The 23,404-nt window shown below is 43.5% G+C and overlaps 1 protein-coding gene and 1 long non-coding RNA gene across 9 annotated transcripts in view; both read right to left on the minus strand.

Annotated features, from left to right (window-relative positions):
- The window catches only part of CAST (calpastatin), a 106,467-nt gene extending 98,302 nt beyond the window's left edge, over positions 1–8,165 (minus strand). For 2 of the 8 annotated variants that reach the window (XM_045808359.2, XM_045808357.2), the window contains exon 1: positions 7,776–8,165. In XM_045808359.2, coding sequence (XP_045664315.1) covers positions 7,776–7,850 — 75 coding nt within the window. In that variant the 5' untranslated portion in view covers positions 7,851–8,165. Of the gene's footprint in view, positions 1–7,100; positions 7,241–7,775 lie in introns of those variants that run through there. The other 6 variants (XM_045808363.2, XM_045808358.2, XM_045808362.2 and 3 more) reach the window with 4 other exon arrangements.
- Positions 8,166–16,415: 8,250 nt separating this feature from the next.
- LOC148110038 (uncharacterized) overlaps positions 16,416–23,404 on the minus strand; it is a 59,497-nt gene continuing 52,508 nt past the window's right edge. The window contains exon 3 of the long non-coding RNA XR_015724381.1: positions 16,416–18,206. This is a non-coding gene — a long non-coding RNA (uncharacterized LOC148110038). The remainder of the gene's footprint in view (positions 18,207–23,404) is intronic.

Genomic DNA, 23,404 nt, shown 5'->3' on the forward strand with positions numbered 1-23,404 from the left:
TTGAATAAAATTGTTCTAAAAACCAGTAAAGGTTATTCGAAAACAACTCAAAAATTTTTCTTCTTCAACTTGGAGGCAAGGCCACAGAGATCAATATTTGCATGAAGCAATAAGAGGTTATCTTGGTGCCCTCTGGACTTTCCTCGTACACAGAGCTCAGCTCTGTCACTACATACCACTGCATATGGTAAGAAAAGCTCATTTCAGGGCCCTTCTAAAGGTCAGAGAGCCCTCATTTAGCAGTGGGTCCCATCCTTCAGTGTAGGTCACAAGCACCTGGGACACGTGGGAACACTCATGCCAGAGCGCAGGAAAGACAACTGGTTTTGAGAGATTTGTGGGCACCATGACAGGAAGCAGAGGGCTCTGCTCTTCAAATCACCCCACTGAGTTGGCACCCACGGGGAGATTCCCCTGGTCAGGCAGGCTGGGGCGGCTCTGGGGCTCCTGGGTAAACTCCGATTGCTCAAGGAAGGAGCACGGTGCCCTGTGTTCACACCAGCATTTCCTGACTAATTCTGAGCCTTGCCCTATTTATGGCATGTCGTATCTTCCTATCTGCTCGTTAGTCTCAATTTTCTTAGTTTCTTTAGCAAACAAACTTTATTTTATACTCTCTTGCTTACTGATTCCTTCATAAATGTCTATTTTGCCTTCCCAACCAGATGGTAAACTATATTCTTATTTTTCTGGTCCTGTGGTAGGGGTGTGACAAATACTTCTTGACTGAATGACTCTTATTTCCGTAAACCTCTAAACACTGCCTGAGAAGTACTTTTGCTCCATTCAGGTCAGTAAACTAGATAAAAGAGAAAGAAGCAAAAAAAAAAAAAAAAGCTTGGAAAATTAAAGGACAACATGTAAATTAATAATTCCTGCAAAATCCCATAAAATCTATTCTTGTATGTATTCTGCTTGCTAAAACAGTAATGTTCAGCAAACAAACAGAAGGACCAAGATGTAAAACTGGGTTTGCTTTAAAACCATCTCCCTGGAGCTGCTCTGGGCCTCTCTGCCCTCAGGTGAATTCCTTGCCCACCCGGGGCCCCTGCTCCCCCTGCTCCCTGGACCTGGGATATTTGGGATGGGTGGTCTTGGGCTTGGGAGGCAGTGACAGGGGACTGGAGGAGGTGAGTGGGTAGTCTTCCCCCTCCTTTCTGCCTCTGGGAGGCTCTGTAGTAGTGTCTCCTGCAGGATGGGCCAGCCACAGTTGGGAGTTTCCACAGGACGATCCAGCTCCCTGCTAGTCCTTCCTGCATAGAAATGATAGCAGCTTCCTGAAATTTCTAATCCCTGGTTGCCTCCCCAGTTGGCTTCCCATCCTCTTCTGTTACCTGGGTAACCAATTCCCTGCATTCCATTCTCTGACAACTCAGATGGGACAGAAAAAGCTTGGATGTGAAAGGCTATGTGACCTTCGGCAAATAATTTAACCTGTTTTCTACTTGTAAAACGAAGCTAATAGTACATAGCCCAGGGGCTGACATATTTCTGAAAGGAGCTGATGTTAATGAGGAGCCTGGCCCACTGCCTAGTTCATTTTAAGAATACAATAAAAGTTATTCCACTCCCTTGTTTTTCTCTGGCATCAACTGGATTGTGCTGAATTATGAAACAGTAAAATGCATAAGAGACGTAAGTAAAGGTTTAAAGGTTTCATTTTCTAATGCTATAAATGTTAGAGCAGAGAATTCAGTTTCTTACTTTTCATAAGTACAAAGCAACCAGGTTCATCCGATAAATTTGTGTTTAGCACTTTGTCTGTTATGGTTGTATATTATATTTGTCTCACATTTCCATATTACATTTAAGGAAACAAAGTACACAGCGAATAGAGAACTCCTTTTCCAAACAATCTAACCAAGCTGGTCACAGGCATGACCCTTAAATGTGTAATTCCCCATGTTTCAAAATACTTTCGGGGGCACTCCTGGGTGGCTCAGTCGATTAAGCCTCCAACTCTTGATTTCAACTCAGGTTATGATCTCATGATCTCAGGGTCTTGAGAGCCAGCCCTGCGTGGGGCTCCGAGCTGGATGTGGAGCCTGCTTATGATTCTCGCCCTTGGGGCGCCTGGGTGCTCAGTCATTAAGCGTCTGCCTTCGGCTCAGGGCGTGATCCCAGAGCCCTGGGATTGAGCCCCGCATCAGGCTCCTCCACTGGGAGCCTGCTTCTTCCTCTCCCACTCCCCCTGCTTGTGTTCCCTCTCTCGCTGGCTGTCTCTCTCTGTGTCAAATAAATAAATAAAATCTTTAAAAAAAAAAAAAAAGATTCTCTTATCTTGTTCTGCCCCTCTGCCCCCAGCGCCCATCCTCCCCCTCCCCCTCTCACGTACTCACGCTAGCTCTCATGCATGCTTTCTCTTTGTAAAAAAAATAAAATAAATAACATAACTAAAATAAAATAAAATACTTTGGGAGGGGAGATGTGAGTGTGTGTGTGTATGTGTGTGTGCTGGGTTTACTGGTGGGGCTGGGAGCTAAACAAAGGAAATGTGGCACAGTACTACTATGTTGATAATTATTAAAGATGATGGGTATATGAAGAGTTCATTATATTATCCTCTCTTCTGTGATAACAGTTTTGAAAAAGTGAGAAGCCTCTTATCTCAAGCATATGTATCTCCCTGGAGTCACACAAAGACAATATCTTAGCCATTTCCCTTGGTTTTCACACTAAAAACTCTAAACTCCTAGAGAAGAACAGAGTTGATTTATTTTAAAAATCGGTGAGAAGCTAGCTACCATGTGCTAAGTACTGTATAGAGAATAATTACTCAAGAAATTTAAGTAAATAAGAGATCTGGCCTGTTAATACATGATATCTTTCTCCTCCTCTAAAAACATTTGCTATCAAATTCTAAAATTATAGGATAACATTCTTTGGGATTCTCATATAAAAGACACATATTAAGGATTAACTGCATGGCCATAATTCTGAAATCCCGATGTCCCACCTAAACTCCATGTATGCTTTTTCCTAACACTTCAACATTCTCATGGATAAGTCAAGATGACACTGTTAAGGGCACATGCTCTTTTTGTCCAGTTTTCAGAGGTAGCATTGATTGCCTCTTTGCCAATTCAGCATCTGGGGTCTATCTGCAGTAAGGCTTTCTGAATTTTCTCTAAATCAAAGAAGATGCCATGGGACTTTCAATAGTTACTTTTATTGCTTTTGTAGTAGTCATTAGGATGCACTTGTGATTTTTATCAATGAGAAATGCACAACTGCTACGTCCATGGAACCCTTTACAGAACCCAACACATAGTAGGGGAACAATAATTACCTGTGAACATATTTGGCCTTTACCAAATTATTTCTGTGTTCTATGAATCCTCAACAGTCAAAATGAATTCCATAGTTTTTTAAGGAAACTCTAACCATAGACCCCTTTTCTCCCTGGGATAAATGCCTCTTCCATCTGAGACGGCAACTTACATAAATGGTGTTCATTGGATGGAATTATTTCACATTTTTCTTAACTAAAAGATACCTGATTCACTTTTTTTTAAACAATAGAATACAAAAAAAAAAAAAGCAACACAGATACTTGAATACAGTGCTATGCATTCAAATGGGTATATGTAAGCTGAATGGGGATTTATTTTTAATGGCTTTACAGTTTTAGTTTGGCAAGATAAGAGTTCTGGAGCTAGATGCTCGTGATGGTTGCACAACAATATGAATTGTACACGGTGCCTGGCTGGCTCAGGTGGAGGAGCGGGCTACTCTTGATCTCGGGGTCCTGGGTTTGAACACCATGTTGGGTGTATTTAAGATTACTTAAACAAATAAAACTTAAAAAAATTCATATATATATGATTTATATGAATATATATGAGATATATATATATATATATATGAATGTACTTAATTCCACTTAACTTTACACTTACAAATGGTTAAGATGGCAAATTTTACGTGGTGTATGTTTTACCACCATAAAAATTAAACAAACAAACAAAACAAAAAGGAAAAGAATAGAATAAAGATGGGCTGCTTAGAGAAGTCTTGTATTACACCAGACAACCTACTCAGAACTGAATGCCTAACCAATCACCTTGGAATCTCAAATGGCCACCCATGTTTCCACCCCCAGCAAGCTACGCCATTCTTTAAAAAGCACTTGTAGAATATAATTTACTTCTGGGAAGTGCCAAAACTGATTAGAGAACATCATCTGATGATACTCCTAATTTAAAAGTCTTATCGCAATGGGAAGGAAACTAGAAACTATCAACCAAAAGGGCAAAGTTGTGTCTGACCTCCATTCTCCCAGACACTCTAAAGCCTGTGCACTTTTTTCAGATTCTATAATTTGCATTCCTTACTCCTAAAAGCAGCCAAGTGCTTTGTCCTGCTCTGGAAAGCTTGTGACACTCTTCCCAGACTGGCCACAGCGATGGGGCCTCCCAAATGACTAGGCTCCTTGATCATGCTGCCACTGGGCCGATGACTCTAATTAGGCTAAGAAACACCTTTAATTACCATGGCCTAATCAAGTCAACTTATGATTCAGGAATGTGATTACTGATGTCAACCAAATTTATTCTCCTTCATGCTTCATCGTTATGATGCTCCTGAGATGTTCTTCAGAGCTGGCTTTTTAAAGTTGTTTTGTTGGGTTTTTTTCCTACAAATACATAATTCTTTGGAAGAATTTGGAAGAATAGAACAAACATCACAGATACATCTTCTAATTATTTTATCTTATGCTGCCTAGATTTTTAAAGTGAGGTCATTCACAATCTTTTTCAGTATTTAAAGGATCCTAGTAAAGATATTTTAATTATAGGATTTATCAGAAGCATTATGTATATGCATGATATATATATGGTATATAGTATACATGATAAAAATACATATATATTACATATAAATCGTATACTTATATATAATTACTATATAATAGTATATAACATATTATATTGTACAGTATATAACACTATATAATTATATTATATTATAGAGTATATACTATATAATTTTATTATATTTTTTATAATATTTATATTATTATAAGATATCTTATTGTATATTGTAATTTATATTGTATATATGTGAAATATATGTGTTATAAATTGGCTCCGTGGACCTTTAGAGGATTTATTGGTGAGCTTTTGTGTATTTGCGTGTGTATTTTGCTGAGGGAAAATGGTCAGTAGCTTTAATTCTAAAAATGGTCTGTGATCACCCCCTCATAACCATCAAACAAAAATGTTTAGGAAGCCATGTCTAGAGCTATACTATCCAATCCTATAGTCCTTAGCCACTCATGCCTTTTGAGTACTTGAAATGTAGCAAGTATGGATTACTGTAAGCATAAAATGAACACTGGATTTTGAAGAATTAATATAAAAAAGAAGATCTAAATTATCTCAATGGTTTGTACATTGATTATACGTTAAAATAATGTTTGGGATATAGCTAGTTAAATAAAAAATATTATTAGCATTAGTTTCACCTGTATTTGCTTTTGTTAATGTAGCTACAAGGAAATTTTAAATTACATATGTGCCTCTCACAACAGTTCTTCCAGGTGGCACTGGCTTGGGAAGAATCAAAGCTGATCATAACAGCTTGCTGATTCTAAGAGGCAAAAAAATTTTATAGTAGTTTCCAAATTGGATTATAAGAACGATTTTAGCAAAATAACAGACTATGCCTAAACATAACAGGGTTAGGGGCGCCTGGGTGACTGGGTTGGTTAAGCTTCTGCCTTCGGCTGAGGTTATGACCCGGGTGCTGGGACAGAGAGCGCAGGGCTCCCTTCTCAGCAGGCAGTCGGCTTCTCTCCCTCTCTCTCCGACCCCTACTCACGTGCGTGCGTGCTCTCTCTCTGTCTCTAAATAAATAAAATCTTCTTAAAAAATTAAAAAAATAAACATAACAGGGTTAAAAGCACTGATTTAAACTACTTCAAATATTCCAGCATAATTTCCTTTAAAGAATCATGAATTTGGAAAGAGAAGATCGATGTCAACTCTGAAATACTGCCATCCTTATTTGCAGATAATTCATGTGGTTCATTTTGATAAGAACCTTAGGACAATAATGACTCAAAGCAAACTTTTGCTTTTAGCACATAAATAAGATGCTACATTTTAAAAGCCCAGAATATGTAATGAGAAACAATAGCAATGAAATATCTTAAGGGAAACTGTAATTCCCAATCATTATAAGTATATGGGCATGATACTTTGATTCATCATTCTCAACAGTTCTCACAAACCCTTATGTGGTGCCTATTATAACCCTCATTTTACAGAAGTGGAAACAGGTTCAGAAAGGTTGACTCATTGACCTTTGAGAAAAAGAACTATCCTCTTATTCTCCACTATGTACTTGGAGGCTAGTAGCGGCTTGGCACAGAGTAGATGATCAGTGAATGGCCATTGGCTTATCAGTGACAGTTTGCTGATTCCAATATAAGGTTTCCTCTAAAGGGTGTCTAATTACAATAGCTGCTTTTCCCAATACCACATGCTGAAAAAGAGGTGTACTTAAACTAAGTTTCTGAAATTCTCACATCAATCAATGGGATATAAATATTTTGATTCCCACCTATCAACACATCTTTTTGTATTTTTTGTGGAATAAAGTACAGAACAGCTCTTGCTCTCTCATTCTCATTCTCAACAAAGGTCTTGATTTCAGTTGGTTCTGCTCCTCGGAGTTTTGGGTTTTCTCCTTACCCCCCATTCCAGCTGCCTCTCCTCCTTTGTGTTGGAAAATGCATGTCCAAGATCATTTCCTCTAAAAGTTTCGAGCTTTGCTTACAAGTTAAAAACACTAGATCTATGTTCTTGCGAGCTGAGTTCATCCAGGAATCCGCTTCCAGCGGCGGAATTCCTCCAGCAACAATTCCCGTCCCATTCAACTTGTGAACCGAGCCGAGCCTCCTCGCACTCTCGGGCGCGCTGGTGCATACCACCGTAGGGTGAGTCTCGGCCTCTCCCTAAGTCCTGAGAGGAGGTCGCACCTGGTCCCCTCCCCTTCCCAGCCAAAACCCGGACAATACTCGTCCGCACTCCTGGAAAGGCAAAGCAAACACATTCCCTTCCCGTTCCTGCCCAAGAGCGGCCGCTCCTATTTACCGTCTTGTACCACCAGCTTGCGAACGCCATGGCGACGGCCGGTTTGCTCTGAGACGCGCGGCAGAGAGCCCGGCGAGCACGCGGGGTGCGGAGCGGCAGGCACGGGACTCTCACTTCGCCTGCCTTGCACCTGGCGGGCTCTGAGCTCTGCAAGCCCTGAAGCCGTCAGGAGGCAGGACACCTGGGCGGTGCCCGAAGCAAGCCCCGCCCCCGCCGGCTGGCCCCGCCCCGCCCGATTTGGCTCGAGGTTAGCTCGGGAAGATGTTTTATTTCTCCGGGCCGCCACGCCCTGCAGCCCGGGCTTTACGCGGAAGACAGGATTCCACCGTCCAGTTACGCTACCCCACCCACTCTGGGGGTCCCGAATGAACTTTTCCCCCTTTCAGCCCTATCGTCATTTCACCCACCTCTCACCATCCAACTTTTCCCGACGCGGGCCACCCCCTGTTGAGCTCGCGCCACGCCCAGCGCTCTTGGCCGGGGCCCTGAAATACCCAGCCACCTCCAGCCACCTGCCCAGCCGCAGTCACTGAGCCCCGCGCCCTTCCCCAGCCCGGGAGGGGGCGCACGGGCCGGAAGGCCAGGCAGGCTACGCCCAGAGGAGGTGGCCCACGGCTTCAGGGCTGGGGTCCTCCCAGCGTTCAGCCCTGCGGCTCCGAGAAGAGCGCCACTCACCTCCTGGGTATGGCGGGCAGCTGCAGCGCGCCGGGGCCGCGGGGAGGCAGCGGGCTTCTGGCCCGGCTGAGACATGGCAAGGCCGCTGCAAACGCTGCCTCCGGGAGGGCGCAGCGGAGACTAGAAGGGAGGCCCGGGCGGGGCGCTCTGGGAGGGAGGGAAGGAGCGGAGGGGCCGAAGGGCGCGCCCGTGAGGCAGCTTTTCCGACCCAGCCCCGAGCCCGCGCGGGGGCTCCCCCTTGCCTGTCCGGGTCCTCCCCTTCCTGCCCGCTGCTGGCTGCTGTCCCCTCTGTAGCGGCACGGGGCTCCCGGGGCTGAAACTTAACACCCTCGGCCCCGGTGTCTTCACCCAGAGATCCTCCCCGCCTTCCAGGACTCCGCTGCTCCCCGTAGTCGCAGGGAGGAGGAGCTGGAGGTCTCAGGGTTCCTCCTTAGACGTGCCCGGACTTAGCTTTCAGTTGTGCAACCGGGAAGCTGTACCCGGGCGTGGCCCGGCTACGCCTCGACCGTTCTCCTTAAAAATCTCCAGAATTAAACACCTTTTCTGCAGTCTGCCTTGGTTTAGTTTGGAGAAGACTTTACCAACTCCAATCTGGCCCAAGCCTGGACCTTCTAGATAAGGAAGTGGATCACAAAAACATATTGGTCTGTGCATGCGTTTGTGTAGATGTGTGTGTGTTTGTGTAGGTGTGTACGCTCGCCTGTGTATGTTTTATGTCATCTCGCTTTGGGTTTTTTTGGGGGGAGGGGGGCGCAGTTTTGAAAGTTTAAAACGTTTCAATGGGTAGGAAGCCTTAGGTTCCAATAGTCCCACATTTAAACCCCTGTAGCCTTTCTGGAGCCTGGTCGGTTTTGTTTCCGAGGCCAAAGTGTTTTTAGTCTTTGACTCATCTTAAACAGCACTTCCTGGTTTGAGCTTGGAAGTGAAATACAACAACCCTGTCTAGAAAACGCTCGTCTGCTGAGACTGCAGGTCTCCGATTCTGCGGGTATGTGATCAGACCTGCCTGAAAAAGCCTTTCCCCACGATGGCATTGACACCTTGGACCTGGGGGTGACGCTCTGTGAAGTGTTGTGTTTTAGACTGTGCGAGAGAGAAGCCAGATTGTAGGAAAAGATTTGTCATGCTATACTGAGCTTGGCAGGATGAATTCTTGTTTCCCTTTCCCTTCTCATTTTTAGGGATTTTGACTTCCTTCACTGGCTTAGCAGCATTCTTGATGGGGGGAGCAGCGAGGGATGATTTAAATGGATTCCCTCTTAAAAGGTTTTACTTATTATCCATGTGACTACTATTTCCAACAAACAGGCTACAGAGTGAGAATTTCCACATAAAAATGAAATGACTTGGATAAGGGGTCTATCATTGTCCATTCAAGGAAAATCGGTTGGTGGCATGAATTATATTCATAATTGGGAAAAATGTCATAAGCCTGAAAAAATGACTTTATGACTGTGACCAATGCCTACAATAATTTAAACAAACACAGAAGCTACAGGGGCCAGGTGATAGCCCATCCCCAGGCCCAGGAACCAGAAACATCTCCTTACTTCAGAACCTAGAGGGCCTAGGTTCAGGTTTTAGAACCCTGACTACATTATTCTAACTCTGGAAGAAGAATGGTTTGTTGATTAAAATTTGAGGTATTTTCTAACGGAATATTTAAAATTGAACTTAAACTGGTTAGTTTTATACTTCTTGAAAGTTTTTCATGCATGTAAAGTGCTGTGAAAGAAATTGTAGAGGGAATGATAGGAAGATAAAAATACACATTCCCTGCCCCCCAGGACTTAGAGTTTAGCTGAAGTCATATGGCATTTGTCACACATGATCATTTGGGTGACAATGAGAGATGTGCAAGTACGGATAAGTACAAATGTGTTTTGGGAGTTTGGGGTTCTGTGGGTTTTGGTGATTTTTAGGAAGGGAAAGGAGGCTTGAGTGGACAGGCTGGCTGGTGGGATGTGGACAGAAGGAGAGAGGATGAGGGCAGTTCAGGAAATACAAAAAAGCCTACCCATCTGGCTGCAGCTGCTGGTCCAAGTTTAGGAGTAATCGGTCCATTTGCCCACTTACTGTTTACTCAGCAGCTACCGTGCAAGGTGATATAATTGGTATCAACATCTGTAAGAGATAAAGACATTAGCCTTCAGGCTTTGCTGAAAGGTTGGAAGTCACATTAACAGAACAATTATGGCTAAACTATGCATTGATGACTGTGAGTCAAGAAGAATTACAAATAAGTTGAAGAAGAGGGTGGTGTTTTCACTTTCTCTTGAGGTCAGTGAGGAATTTGAACTTTGATACCACGACCAGCAGTTGAGCGTCTTAGGGAAGATTATTCTAATTGCATATGGCAACTTACGCTATATTTTTATTTGCACACATGTTAAGTACTTCGTTCCTTTATTTACTCGGTAACAGGATGACTGCCGTGTGTCAGGCTCTGTGGAGGTACTGGGGACCTCACAGTCTAGGAAGAAAGACAGACAAATTCCCCAGCACATGACCGTGGGAGAAGGGTAAGGGCTGGCAGAGTTATTCCAAGAGCACTGTAGGATCCTGAGGGACTCCTCACTCTGACCCTGGGGTGGCCTGGCTGGGGAGGAGGGGAGCTCAAGGGCTCCCTCCTCCCCGCCATGTTTGACTTGATGGAGTTGAAACCTTCTCCACGGAACCTCCACGTTGTACCTTCTCTTCATCCCCACTACTGCTGTAGCTGTCAGGAACTCATCACTTCTCATCAGGAAACATGTAAAGTGAAAAAAAGAAAGACAGGACAGAGTTTGGAGAAAAAGCCAGCAGAACCTGAGAAGGAGCTGTAGTGGGGCAGAAGGAAGCGAGAAAAGAAGTAAGTACCAGAGGCCAAGGGTGGAGGGGCTTCTAAAAGGAAGGGCTGACCCGCAACTAATGTTTTAGTCAAAGGTTGGGCCAAACAATGAATGAAGAGTGTCCACGAGATCTGACAGCTGAGAGGTTTTTGGTAAGCCAGCCAGTGGGTAAGATTGAGGAGGAGGCAGAGTGGTTTTGTGAGGTACTCACAGTTTCAATAGTCCCCTTCCTTTGGATGGTATTTCTTTCTGCACCACCACATACTCCTGGAATGGAAGTTAACTCCAGAAAACCTGGACCTTTTGGCTGACGTCCAGGTGCCTGTCAATCCCACTGGAACTTACCTGTCCTATCTGCCGTCTTGAGACTCTGCCACGTTTGCTCCCCTCCATAGTGACATTTTCCTGAGTAAACCAGAAAGAAAAGAATCTTTGCAAATAGGCAAAGACACAGGCAAAATACGCCAAGTCTCTCAAAGCTTCCTTTCCCTTATAATGTGCATGTATCTGAGTAGGAGCTTCATGCTTCTGACTGTTGAATTATCCAGAAGAATGGCTTCAGTGGTAAAGTCCGTGCATAAAGATGAACGTGTCCTAGTCAGCAGTAGGGGACTCTGTTTAGAGCACAGGAGCTTTGCCATGCACTATGGTCTGAATATTTTTGTGCCCCCCCCCATTCCCATATTAGAATCCTAATGCCCAATGTGGTAGCACTAGGAGGTGGGGGCTCTGGGAGGTGATTAATTCATGAGGGTGGAGCTCTCATGGAGATTAGTGCCTTTATAAAAGATGCCCCCGGCGAGCTCCCTTGCCCCTTCTGCCATGTGAGGATACAAGCAGAGTCTGCAGCCGGGAAGAGAGCCCTCACTGGACTATACTGGCACCCTGATCACAGACTTCCAGCCTCCAGAACTGCTAGAACTCTTGTATGAGCTCCCCAGCCTGTGGTATTTCGCTACGGCCGCCCGAATGGACTAAGACACCTTGCTTTTTCAGATCACACTGGGCTTGTGTAGGGATGACTGAAGGGGTGGCAGGCAGGAGAAAGAATGGAGATGAAAGGATGGAGGGAAAGAGAATAAACAGCAGATGAAGTAGTTTTTTAGTTTTCACCGTTAGCAAACAAGAACTTGAGTCACCCACATACCTATAACTAGGCCCTCAGGCTTTACTTATTCTTTACTATCTCATGCCTGCAGTTAGTCAACCACCTGCAAAATACCTTCAGGCCTTGTTCTTCAGCATGACAGACTTCCTGTTTCTTGTCTACGTGGACCAAAGAAGACTGAGATCATATTCCCTTTTCAGGGATTTATTAGGGAGGACTCATGGGATCAACACCTGTGGGACGGAAGGAAGGATGGGCCAAGGGAGAAGTGGAGTGGGAGGCAGACCCAGGAGAAGCCTCCCATAACCCTGCAGGGAATGCCTATGGCCGGGTGCCCTTTGGAGCGCTTGGGGGCTGGGGAGAGAGGGCTGAACCCTTATGAGCCTGCATCACTAGTCCTTGGGTATGGCTGAGGGTGAAGGGAGCATGGCTTTGGGAGAGAGAGGTGGCTCCCTTAAACTGTGGCAACCCCCAAAGGGAGCTGGGAGATGAGGGCTGTCTTCTGGTGGCACTCCTAGGAGCTGGAGTAAGGACTCTTCTATCCCTGATGGGGATTCGGGTAGCTTATCGCATCCATTACATTCCTCCGTGCAATATTAACACCAAAAAACTTTGCGAATAGAATTGAGGGGGCAATTAATATGACTAAAGTATGCTGTCAGGTTGCTATCTAACTAAACATTTGGTCTGAATATATTACCCAGTTCATTACATTTCTTCCTGTTGTAAAATGACTTTTGCCTTCAAGAGGCATCACAGAAGAACAATTTGTTTCACACAGTGGCCATGCTATTAATACTAGCAATCAAGATAGAAACAACAATTTCAAAATTTGATTGCAAAGAATGATTAGAAATGAAGGCAAAATAATTTTTTTCTATTTTCTAGTTTTGTCTAGTGCTTTTAAAGAAAAAGGGAAAAAAAGATTGCTCTATAGGTCTAGCAGCAGACAAGGAAGAAGGTAGAAGATACCCTATTTGCTATAAGCCGTCCTATAAGCTAGAAGTCATTTGCTTTGCTTACTGATTTCCCTTAGGTTTGTGGTCTCCATCCTCGGGGCTATGGGTCCCCGAAAAGAGCTCGGTTCTCAGTCAGTGTATTCCTGGGGCCAACAACTAACCAGTGCTGTGTGCATCATCTCTCTTCCTTGTTTACAGTCCTTGATGGTTCCTTAGTGCCAACAGGATGAAGTTTAGATCCCTTCCCATGTCCTCCCAGGACCGGCAGGATTTGTCCTGGGCAGCCCTTGCTGCAGCGTTATGCCTTCACACGCGCCTGCGCTCCAGCCATGCCCTCCGGCTTTCAGATCCTTGAACGTTCTCTGCTCTTCCCAATTCTGCCTTTGCTCATTTCCCACCCCTTGGAATACTCCTCCCTTTCCTTTTCCAAAGTGCTGACTTTCCACAGCATTGCATTATATTGTAACTGTCTATTGTCCATATAAAGTCCAAGATTCTCATGGCCTAATCCTAAATGCGGTTTATATTTAAAGAAACAGTGGTCGGACCTTCCAAAAGTAACTAAAAGCATTTCAATCTTTACTGCAACCCTCTCACTGCAATTGAAAATGCCAAAGTGGGCACACAATCAGAACACTCAGCAAAACATCTTAAAAATCTTTCTCTTTTTATCTTACTTCCATTATCTCCCCCATGCTCCCAAATTTCTTCTATAAACTCTCCGAAAAACTATCAGAAGATGTTATCTTGTCATATTTCTTTTACTTGTTTCCTTCTGCAATGGTATCGTTCTTCCTAGAGGGTCCCGTGGAGGGGAGATCGTTGTGCATACTAGCACAGTCTCTGGTCCCTGTCATACTGCTGATCTGTACCCACTGCTAGACTCTGCGAGAAAAGCGTCATTTCGGTCTTATTCAGAACTTGAGACTGTGCCTGGCACACAATATGTCCCCAATAAACATTTTATGGAATGAATAAGAACACATTATTGGTTTTTTTCCAGGCTAAACTTCCTTCTTCAAAAGATGAAAGAAATAGACTGGGGAATTTAGAAGGACACTTGTAGTTGAAACTGTCTCTGATCACTTAAGATCAGAAGGGCAGGGCACCTGGGTGGCTCAGTGGGTTAAGCCTCTGCCTTCAGCTCGGGTTATGGACCTGGGATCTAGCCCTGAATGGAACCCCCCATCGATCCTCCCACTGAGCCCCCCAACAAGCCCCCCTCTGGCTCCCTGCGTGGTGGGGACCTGCTTCTCCCTCTCCCTCTGCCTGCCGCTCCCCCTGCTTGTGCTTTCTCTCTCTCTGTCAAATAAAAAATAAAATCTTAAAAAAAAAAAAGATCAGAAGGTCAGGAGAACTATCTAAACACTCCACGGTACTAATTCTATTGAATGGCTCTCACAGTTGATAATGACAGTAAATAAATAAAATAAAAACATATAGTACTTATTATGATTTAGAAACTTTTCAGTTTTTAAAGACTTTGCATATATTTGCATATATTTGTTCATTTCACCCTCACGAAGTAGGAAACATTATTTTCCTCCTGTTATAGGAGAGAAAACTAAGGCCCAGAGAGGTTGAATAATTTATCCTGGGTTACACAGCTGCTAAGTGACAGTATTAGCATTTGAATCAGACGGTTTAGTGCTTCTAACGACTTCTCTGTATTTATTCTTTGCTACATACTAAACAAAATTTGTCATGGAATTTGGAGTGGAATGTTTGCATATGGATGGCATGTATGGTGCCTTGGGGTGGGGGATTGAGATTATATTTTTAAATGAGTGATTTAATATCTGGAGTGATGAAAGTGAATCTGAGGTACCTTAGCTATCTGTTCTTCAGCCTGTGCTGGAGAATTTAAAAATAATACCAGTCAGTTACAAAATAATACTAGTCATTGATATGAAATGTCAGAATAGGCAAATCTGTAGAGACAGAAAGTAGGGGCACGTGAGTGGCTCAGCCAGTGAAGCGGCTGCCTTCAGCTCAGGTCATGATCTCAAGGTCCTGGGATGGAGCCCAGCATCAGGCACCATGCTTGATGGGCAACCTGCTTCTCCCTTCTCCACTGCTTGCGCCTCTCTCTCTCTCTCTCTCTTGCAAATAAATAAAAGATCTTTTTTAAAAAAGGCAGTGTGAAGAATCTATATATGGCATTCTAATATTATGTAAAAATAAAAAAGAGATATATATTTTATGAACATTCTATATAACCACATGTGTATTTCTTGTGCTGGCTGTTTCTGAAATGATACACAAAAAATTACAAACAGTGCTTGCCTTTAGGGAGGAACTTGGGAGATTAGGGATTTGAAGTGTGGAGGACAGTTACCTTTCACTTCTTTTTTTATTGTTCTACTCAGTTTATTTTTAAACACATACACAGTATTTCTTGTTCAACTGCAGTTCTAGATAACCAATAAATAAATATTATATATTAAGTGCGTAACTTACAGATTAAACTTTATCACTTAGAATTCCTAAAATTTACTTATTTCTTGATTTTTGCAAGAGAGAGTGAGCACGAATGGGAGGGGGGGTAGAGGGAGAAGCAGACTCCCCACAGAGAAGGGAGCCCAATGCCAGCTGGATCCCAGGACCCTGGGATCATGACCTGAGCCAAAGGCAGATGCTTAACCGACTGAGACACCCAGACACCCAGAATTTCTAAAATTCTTAACTTTGCTTTCTTGAAATAAATTATGTTTCTAGAAATCGCTTTCCAGAACTATAGGAGGGGGAGGGAAAGCTTAACTGGTGCCCAAACTCTCTGTTGTGAACTAGCCAAAGAAAAGTTGCACTAAACATACTGTCCCCTCTCCCACCATTTTCTCCCAGTAGATTATTTTTGTTTTTGTGACTGGTTTGGCTTTGCCACTGGAGGCAGCGGCCATGCTTGTGACGGGGTAGGTGAAGGGGACATGGGTTTGTTGCTGCCTGGTGCTGTATATGGAACTGTGAAGGAAGATCAACAACGCTGTTAACACCTCAGTTCTCCATACTGCAGGCTCAACGGTACCCTTCTCACTTCGTTCTGTTGTTATGTTGTGTGTGTCCGGTTCAGACTCCAAAGGCATTGGTTGCACAAAATCATACATTGAGGGGGATTGTTATTCAAATCGACATAACATAGTTTTCACACAGGGAGAATGCCTTGTGTGGATATGCTGCCGTAAGCTGAGGAACTAGGGAGAAGCTAGGACAGCCTCACACAGATGCTCCCCCAGCACCTTCAGAACGAGCACGGCCCTGCGGATACACTGCTTCTGGACGTGTAGCCTGCAGAAATGTGACATAATGAATTTCTGTTGTTCTAAGCCAGCCTTAGCTAAAGTTGTGGCCACTCTAGCAAACTAATACACTCAGAATGGGGACTATTAAGACACAGGTATAGGGGCGCCTGGGTGGCACAGCGGTTAAGCGTCTGCCTTCGGCTCAGGGCGTGATCCCAGCATTATGGGATCGAGCCCCACATCAGGCTCCTCCGCTATGAGCCTGCTTCTTCCTCTCCCACTCCCCCTGCTTGTGTTCCCTCTCTCGCTGGCTGTCTCTATCTCTGTCAAATAAATAAATAAAATCTTAAAAAAAAAAAAAAAAGACATGGGTATAAAAGACCCCAGTTCAAAGTGAGCTCAGGCCTTCTCCAGTTTCTTCCTATACTAGGAAACATCCCTGGCAAATGTGAATTCTGATTGTGACATTTGGTCTAGAAAGGATAACTACCTTTTTGCTTTAGAGTGTGTTTCCACAACATTCCTAGGAAGAAAGGCTAAAAATATCACTTTTCTCTGTGAAGACAAATCTACCTTTTAGGTTATATTTCCCACGTGCTCAGTTCGGATCCTCTTATGAAAATTGTTTCTTCTTCCCCTCTTTCAAAACTCACTTTCAGAACTTGTCTGAAGACTCACTTCCTCATTGGTCCTTCCAGGCTAACTCTTACAGCATACCGTCACTTGGCCACACTTGTGAAGGCCCTACAGTGTCAAGTTTATGTTTATGGTCCTGACCTAACAAAACTATTTATTTCTCACTGTGTATTGAAGCTTTAGCACTTAAGTTAGAATATTTGTATATTATTTTTCTTGAAATGGTAAAATCTTTGAAGGAGGTTTCCTTCAATAAGTGTTAATAAATGTAACAGGTACAATTTATAGAGTACTTATTCTGTACTTCTCTGCCCTGCGAACCTGGGAAAGAAGACACACACACACACACACACACACACACACACACACACACACACACGTTCATGGTCACACAGAACACAGAGCCAAGAATTCATCACAGGTCACACTGACTCTGCAGCCTTGGCTCTGGGAATCATACTCACTGAAGCTGGCCTGTTAAGCCAAGTCTGACTCATCCAGTAGCGACTTCACCTCTCTTGCTCACTGATCTCTCCCCAGGGCCCAGAAGCGTGTCAGCACATATTTTTGTTGCCAGAGTTGATGGTACTGCTGTACAAGTATGGCTATGCTGTAGGAATAGAGGCAATCACAGGGGAAGAAGCCCCTTACTCTAATTAGTAGGTTGAACCATCTAAAATTGCCTATATTCAAAATTGTTGACCTACAGCGATGGCAATTTCATACAGTTTAATCTTATACAATTGCTAAAAGGATTTAAAGTTGATAGAAGTTTCAGCCTTCTGCTGCTTCATTTGTTTTTAAAAACGGTTTGTGTGTTTCACCTCAGCAAGCCTCAGTCGCCCCTGTAGCCCTTGGCTGCCGGCAAGAACAATGCATGACTGTGTTTCTTTCACTATGTATTCCTGACCTTAGTGGCTGTCTGATATTGCAACATTTTGTTTCAATAGGCATGGTTAAAGTTCTTCTCCCATGAAAGGTCACTGGTGCTTGGGACTGGGAATGTAGCCTCTCCCAGGATCCATTGTTTATCATGTCTCTTAAATGTATGAAGTCTAGGGGCCAGATAGCTAACTCCTTCTCCCTCTGATCTGCTTTGTGGCTTAGATCAAGCCACCTTTGCCATCTTGGTTTCTGCTTTGATAAGTCAGTCTGGGGCCGGTGGATGATTGTGTCTGAAGAGTCCTGAGAACTGTATTATTTGATTCTATCTCCCCGCTGTTGCATGTCCTGAATTGATCCTCTAATTTTCTTATCCTCTCTCCGGCATCCTCTCTGTGAGTCTCCCATCTCATCTGAGGTTGGAAAGGTGTAGTTACCGCTCTGTGTGAGGTGGAAGAAAGGGACTGAGTCACTAACCGCCACCTGTGATTTTCCCCCACCTCCCTCTGTTCAGCCCATGTCCCAGCTCCAAACCCTGAAGCTACAAAGTGACATTCCGCCTGGTGCACTGGTCGGTAACTTCTCTGCAGGCCTGCAGGGTGCCCCTCCCCAGGCTGTGAGAGTCACTTTCCATCATTCCACCACCACTTGCTATTTCCCATGAATGGGTCGGTCTCAGATCCGTTCATTGTCTCCTGTTCCATTCTCTTTAACCTCGGGGGTTTATAACTTGCCTATTTGTTTTAAATTCATTTATTCTTCTTTCAGTGGGGTTTCTGCAGGGAGAAGAAATAAAGACATATGTTCAATCTCTGTGTAGATCAGGTCGCTGTAACCCATTTTTAAAAATAATAGCCCTGCAAGGTATGGATTAGTGGGCTCGTTTTACAGATAAAGATACCGAGTCTCAGAGAGATTCCGTAAATTGCCTAACAGCTGGCAGCTAGGTATCACAGCTGTGATTCAGACCTGTATTTAACTGAGTCTAGAGCCCATGTGCTTCAGCAATACAGAATCCCACCTGCCCTAGTCACCTGACCAGAGGTCACATGACCGCTGCCAGCGATGGTCCTAAGAAGACACACCATTCAGGTCATGCAAGATCTAGACAACCTGGAGGTCTCTTCCATCTCTTGTAATGTTTCCTCTTGCTTTGTTTGACAATCAAAGCAACTGGAACACAGAGATATTTTTAAGCGAAGATAATTGGCTTAATATCATTTTAGCTGAAGCATTCTACAGTGCTCAATTAAAACCCTGGAGGAGACACATAAAGCCGAAGACTGAACTGAGTGATCCAGAGTGCCTGATTACAAATCGAGCTACAGATACAACTAGCCCACAGTCACATACAAGGAGGAAAAAACATGTTTTGGTGACTCCTCTCCGAAGCCTCCACTTAAATGCCCTGCATCACGGAGCCTGCTGATTTATAGCATTTGGCCAAAATCACTGAAGGAATGAATTATGTATCATTTATTTATATTAAGATTCACATTGAATCAGCATGGTTTGGACATGTGATCATCTCGCTTTTATTAAAATGATAAAATGGAAACTATAAGATGTGATACTTGAAGTGTTCAGAAGAAAAAAGCTGGGGACAGAAATGGTGGTCGCAGGGACTCCAACAATGAAAGGCTGAATATTGCATCTTTCAAGAGTGCACACAGTTAAACATAGCAGAAACTCTTGTATGACTTTACTCAGACGTTTTCAAGAGTAAGTTAATTATCATTATAGCAGAAATAAGGGAAAAGAAAAATGAAGAGTAAGAAAAAATAAGAAAGGATGACCTGAATCTTCAAGTATATTACAATATATTTGAAAATAGAGGCTAACCTGAATAAATGAGAAGAGAACAGTTCAAGAGGACTCAAATTATGGAAGTCCTTAAAAGCCAGATCAAGGAGCTTAGACTTCTCCCCATATTATTTTTATTTTTCATTTTGTGTTTATTGTAAAAATAACTAAGAAAACATAAACCAGGAAAATAAAACTGAAGTAAAATCACCCCCAAATCCCAACACACAGTTAATTTATTGATCTATAGTTTTACTGATAGTTCTGTAATGTATATGCTATTTTGTAAACACATTTTCCACATAACATGGGATCTTGACCATGTTTCAAGGACAGTAGATATGTAGTAGAAATATTTCAAGGAGATCAGAAAAGGAAGAGAAAAATGTTGGGAAGTGATTGGCCGGTTCTCACAGTATGTGGGGTTATGCTGGGCCAGGAGAGTGCGCAGGATTTAGAGAGTAAGGGGATGAGACTTCACAGAAAGAATGACAATGTGGAAAAATGCCGGGAAGGGACAAGAGCATGGTTCACACATGGCCCGGTGGGAGACCTCCGCTGAGGAGACAGCTGGCTTGCGATGGAGAAGGGTGGGTAAGGCTAGGAAGGCAGGCAAAGGGAAGGTTTAGGACACTTTCCTTCCTCTCCTCTGAACACCAAACAGGGAGGAAAGGGTTTGAATGGTAGCCCACAGCCAAATGGGGATGCCTTTCCCCATTAGGAGAATTGGTGAAAGTGACGTGTAGTAATGAGAGGAGGGGATGTTTAGTTATGCTATGAATTTGTCGAGACTCTCTTGTTGTTAAGCAAGAGAAAAAGCCCACTGTTCTAGGTAAAACAGAAAGAAGGGCAATCAGTTCCAAGGATAAAAGGGGCCTCCCAGAACTAGAGCTGAACGCAGCTGGACCTCACTTGCAACGGCAACTCATTGCTAGAGGGCTACGAGCAAGCTGGCCCTCCTCTATCTCTGTCTCACCTCTCCGCGTCCCTCGTGGGCCTGCCGCCTCTCTCTCTGCATGCTGGCCTGCTGGAATGTCAGTTCCCACAGTGAATCCTTCTTAATGCCGCTTAATAGGAAGTTTTTCTCTGTCTCCTTCTTAATTTCTTTATCTGGTCCCTGCCTCCCAGTAAGGAAGGCAAACCCATTTGGGTCAGTTCAGGTCAGGTCTACCTTTGGTCCAGTCAACTGTGGGGTGGGAGGAAGAAGCCAAGTGATGGAGCCCTACTGGCCCCTGGGATTCCATTCCAGAGGAGGAAGAACTGGAGTGGGTGGGGAGAACGCTCCGTGTGTGCTCTCAACTCTCCTCTCTCCAGAAATTATGGATCTCTTATGTACTGAGTTTTAAAAAAAATCAGGATTATGCAAGTGCCCAGAATGACTTTGAGTATTATAACCAAAGAGATACTTTTTCTCCACAAAAGGAAAGGAAATCTGGATGTACGTTGAGCTCCCAGGCCATCGAAGAGCCTCTCGGAAGGAGTACATTGCGCTCACGTGCCTATCTGAGTCTGAAACAGCAGAAGCGTAGAGAAAAACAAAAATAGAACTAAACCCAACACCATTAACTATGTAATGTGAAGTGATCTGCAACAAGTAGGTCACTAAAGGCGACCAAAGAGAGATGGCATTAGGGACACGGTGATACACAAAATCTTGCTCTGCACGATGGCTTTACTCGCTTGGTTAAACTTAATCCAAGTCTCCGTCCGATCGTGCGGTTTGGGTGTGGTGGTACAAGTCTGGGTGAGTCATGTTGATGACCAATTATGTGGTTTTTTCCTCTGTAGTGAAGAAATATGGCTTGCTCAGCATATCAGCCCAGTCTAAATACCTTCAGGCTACGCTCCCAGAGGCAGTTATTAATGGGTGAGAGACATGCGGAGAGAAGAAATGAAGGCAAGGCCTGAGGACATTTCAGATGACTACTTGCTGAGTGGGAGGGCTGGATTGGATCTGTGGAAAGATAAGGTCGTTTGAAAATCTTCTGTATCACAAGCATGTACTAACTCTTATAAAGTTGATTCCCATGAGCCATTTAGTCTTGGTAAATTCCAGACAGAAACAACACATTAGAAGGATTAATCTGGCTGTGTTAAGCTTTTGAAGTGGACGGTTTGCTGGGCAGACAATTGGGCTGCTAAGACTTCTGTGTAGACAATTAACTCAATAAAGTGGTATTTGTGCAGGGGAGAAGAGTGGAAGAGAAAAGTAGCCAGAGTTCGTAATATAACTCGATTTTTGGAGATACACTTGCCAGGCAGAATATTAAATTGTACGACTCAGTTTCCTGTGTCACATTCAGGTCTGAGGGGCCATAATAAACATGTCACTATCCTAGGATGAAAACAGCTATAGGACGTTGGGTCTGGCATATTTATTACCATGAATACGTCACCCCAAACTTGTTTTCTTTGTTCCCTAGCAAAAGCTGGAATTGTTTCAAATAACCAGGCTTCCTCTCAGCACAAACACACATGAAACAAATATTTCAATCACGTTCAGACTTCCTAAGGAAATGGGGCAAGTACCCATTTTGGGGAATGAGCACATCAGGGTGAATTCTGGCTTCCCGCTCAGTCAGAGATGTGGGTGTGGATCAGGGCTTCCCCAGAGTGCTGCTCAGCTTCGGAGCACACTAGCTCTGGGAAATGTCTGGAATCTGGCTGAAGGGGAAGAGATCGAAGACATTCATCAACTGGATAAGGAGTAAGAGCCAGCCAAAATGGTTTTCCCTGTCCAATGGATGCTCTGGGGTAAGTAATCTCTACACCCAACATGGGGCTTGAACTCACATCCTCGAGGTCAAGAGTCACATGGTCCACCAACTGAACCAGCCAGGAGCTCCGGGAGTTCAAAATTTTTAAATCAATAGCAATAATAAATACATTATAATAATTGCATTTAAATGCAATATAATAAGGGTGCCTGGATGGCTCAGTCGGTTAAGCATTTGACTCCTGATTTCAACTCAGGTCATGACCTCAGGGTCCTGAAATCAAGCCCTGCGTGGGGCTCCATGCTGGGCGTGGAGCCTGCTTGAGATTCTCTCCCGTCTCCCTCTGCCCCTCCCCTTCCACTATACCTCTCTTTAAAAAAATAAAAATTTAAAAAAATTAAATTAAATAAAAAATATTTAAATGCAATAGAATAATTGTAACCAGCACACTTATCATACAGGAGGTGCTATGCTAAGTGCTTTAATACATCGTTTCATTCAGCTTCAGAATAACCCTAGGAAGTACATATTCAGTTTTATCATCCACAGGTAACAGATAAGGGAACCGAGTTTCAGGGTGATTGAGTAACTCGCTCAAGGTTACATAGTCAATAAGTGGCAGATCTGGGATTTGAGCCCAGCTGTGTGGCTCTGAAGCTTGATGCTTTACCCACTATGCTGTATTGCCAAAATACGACGGCCTCCAGGAAATGAAAGCGATATTCACCTTGGTGTTTACTTGGCTCTGTTCTTTACTTCTCTATAGGAATTCTGATTCAAGTTTGTATTTATATAAAAATATACTCCTAATTCTTTTCTTAAAATAAGTTTTAAATTTTAGAACAGTTTCAGATTTATACAAAAGTTGCAGAGATAGTATAGAGAGTTCTCAGTAGTCTGCTCTAGTTTCCCCTATTGTTAACATCGTATATCTATCATCATGGTCCGTCTGTCGTACCTGATGAACCAACACTGATGTGTCACTATTAACTAAACTCCATACTTTATTCTTATTTCAATTTAGTTCTCCTTTGATGTCCTTTTTCTGTTCCAGGACCCCATCCAGGATACCACATTGCGTGTGGTCATCACGTCTCATTAGGCTCGTCTGTACTCTGACAGCTTCTCAGACTTTTCTTACATCTGATGACCTTGACGCTTTTAAGGAATACTGCTCAGATGATTTATAGAATTTCCCTCATTTTGGGTTTGTCTGATGATGTTTTTCTAGTCTGAGGGTTATGGATTTGGGGGAGGAAGGACCATAGAAGTGAAGGATCATTCTTAGAACATCACATCAAGGACATATACTATCAACATGATTTATCACTGAGGAAGTTAATCTTATGCATCTGGCCACTGCAGTGCTAGTTTCCCCGCTGTGAAGTTACTTTTTTACACTTTTCCATATGCTTTGGAAGCAAGCCACTAGATACAGCCAACACTCAAAGGGG

This window comes from Ursus americanus, chromosome 5 (assembly GCF_024610735.1).
Source record: "Ursus americanus isolate L20-20 chromosome 5, mUrsAme1.1.p, whole genome shotgun sequence".
NCBI lineage: Eukaryota > Metazoa > Chordata > Mammalia > Carnivora > Ursidae > Ursus > Ursus americanus.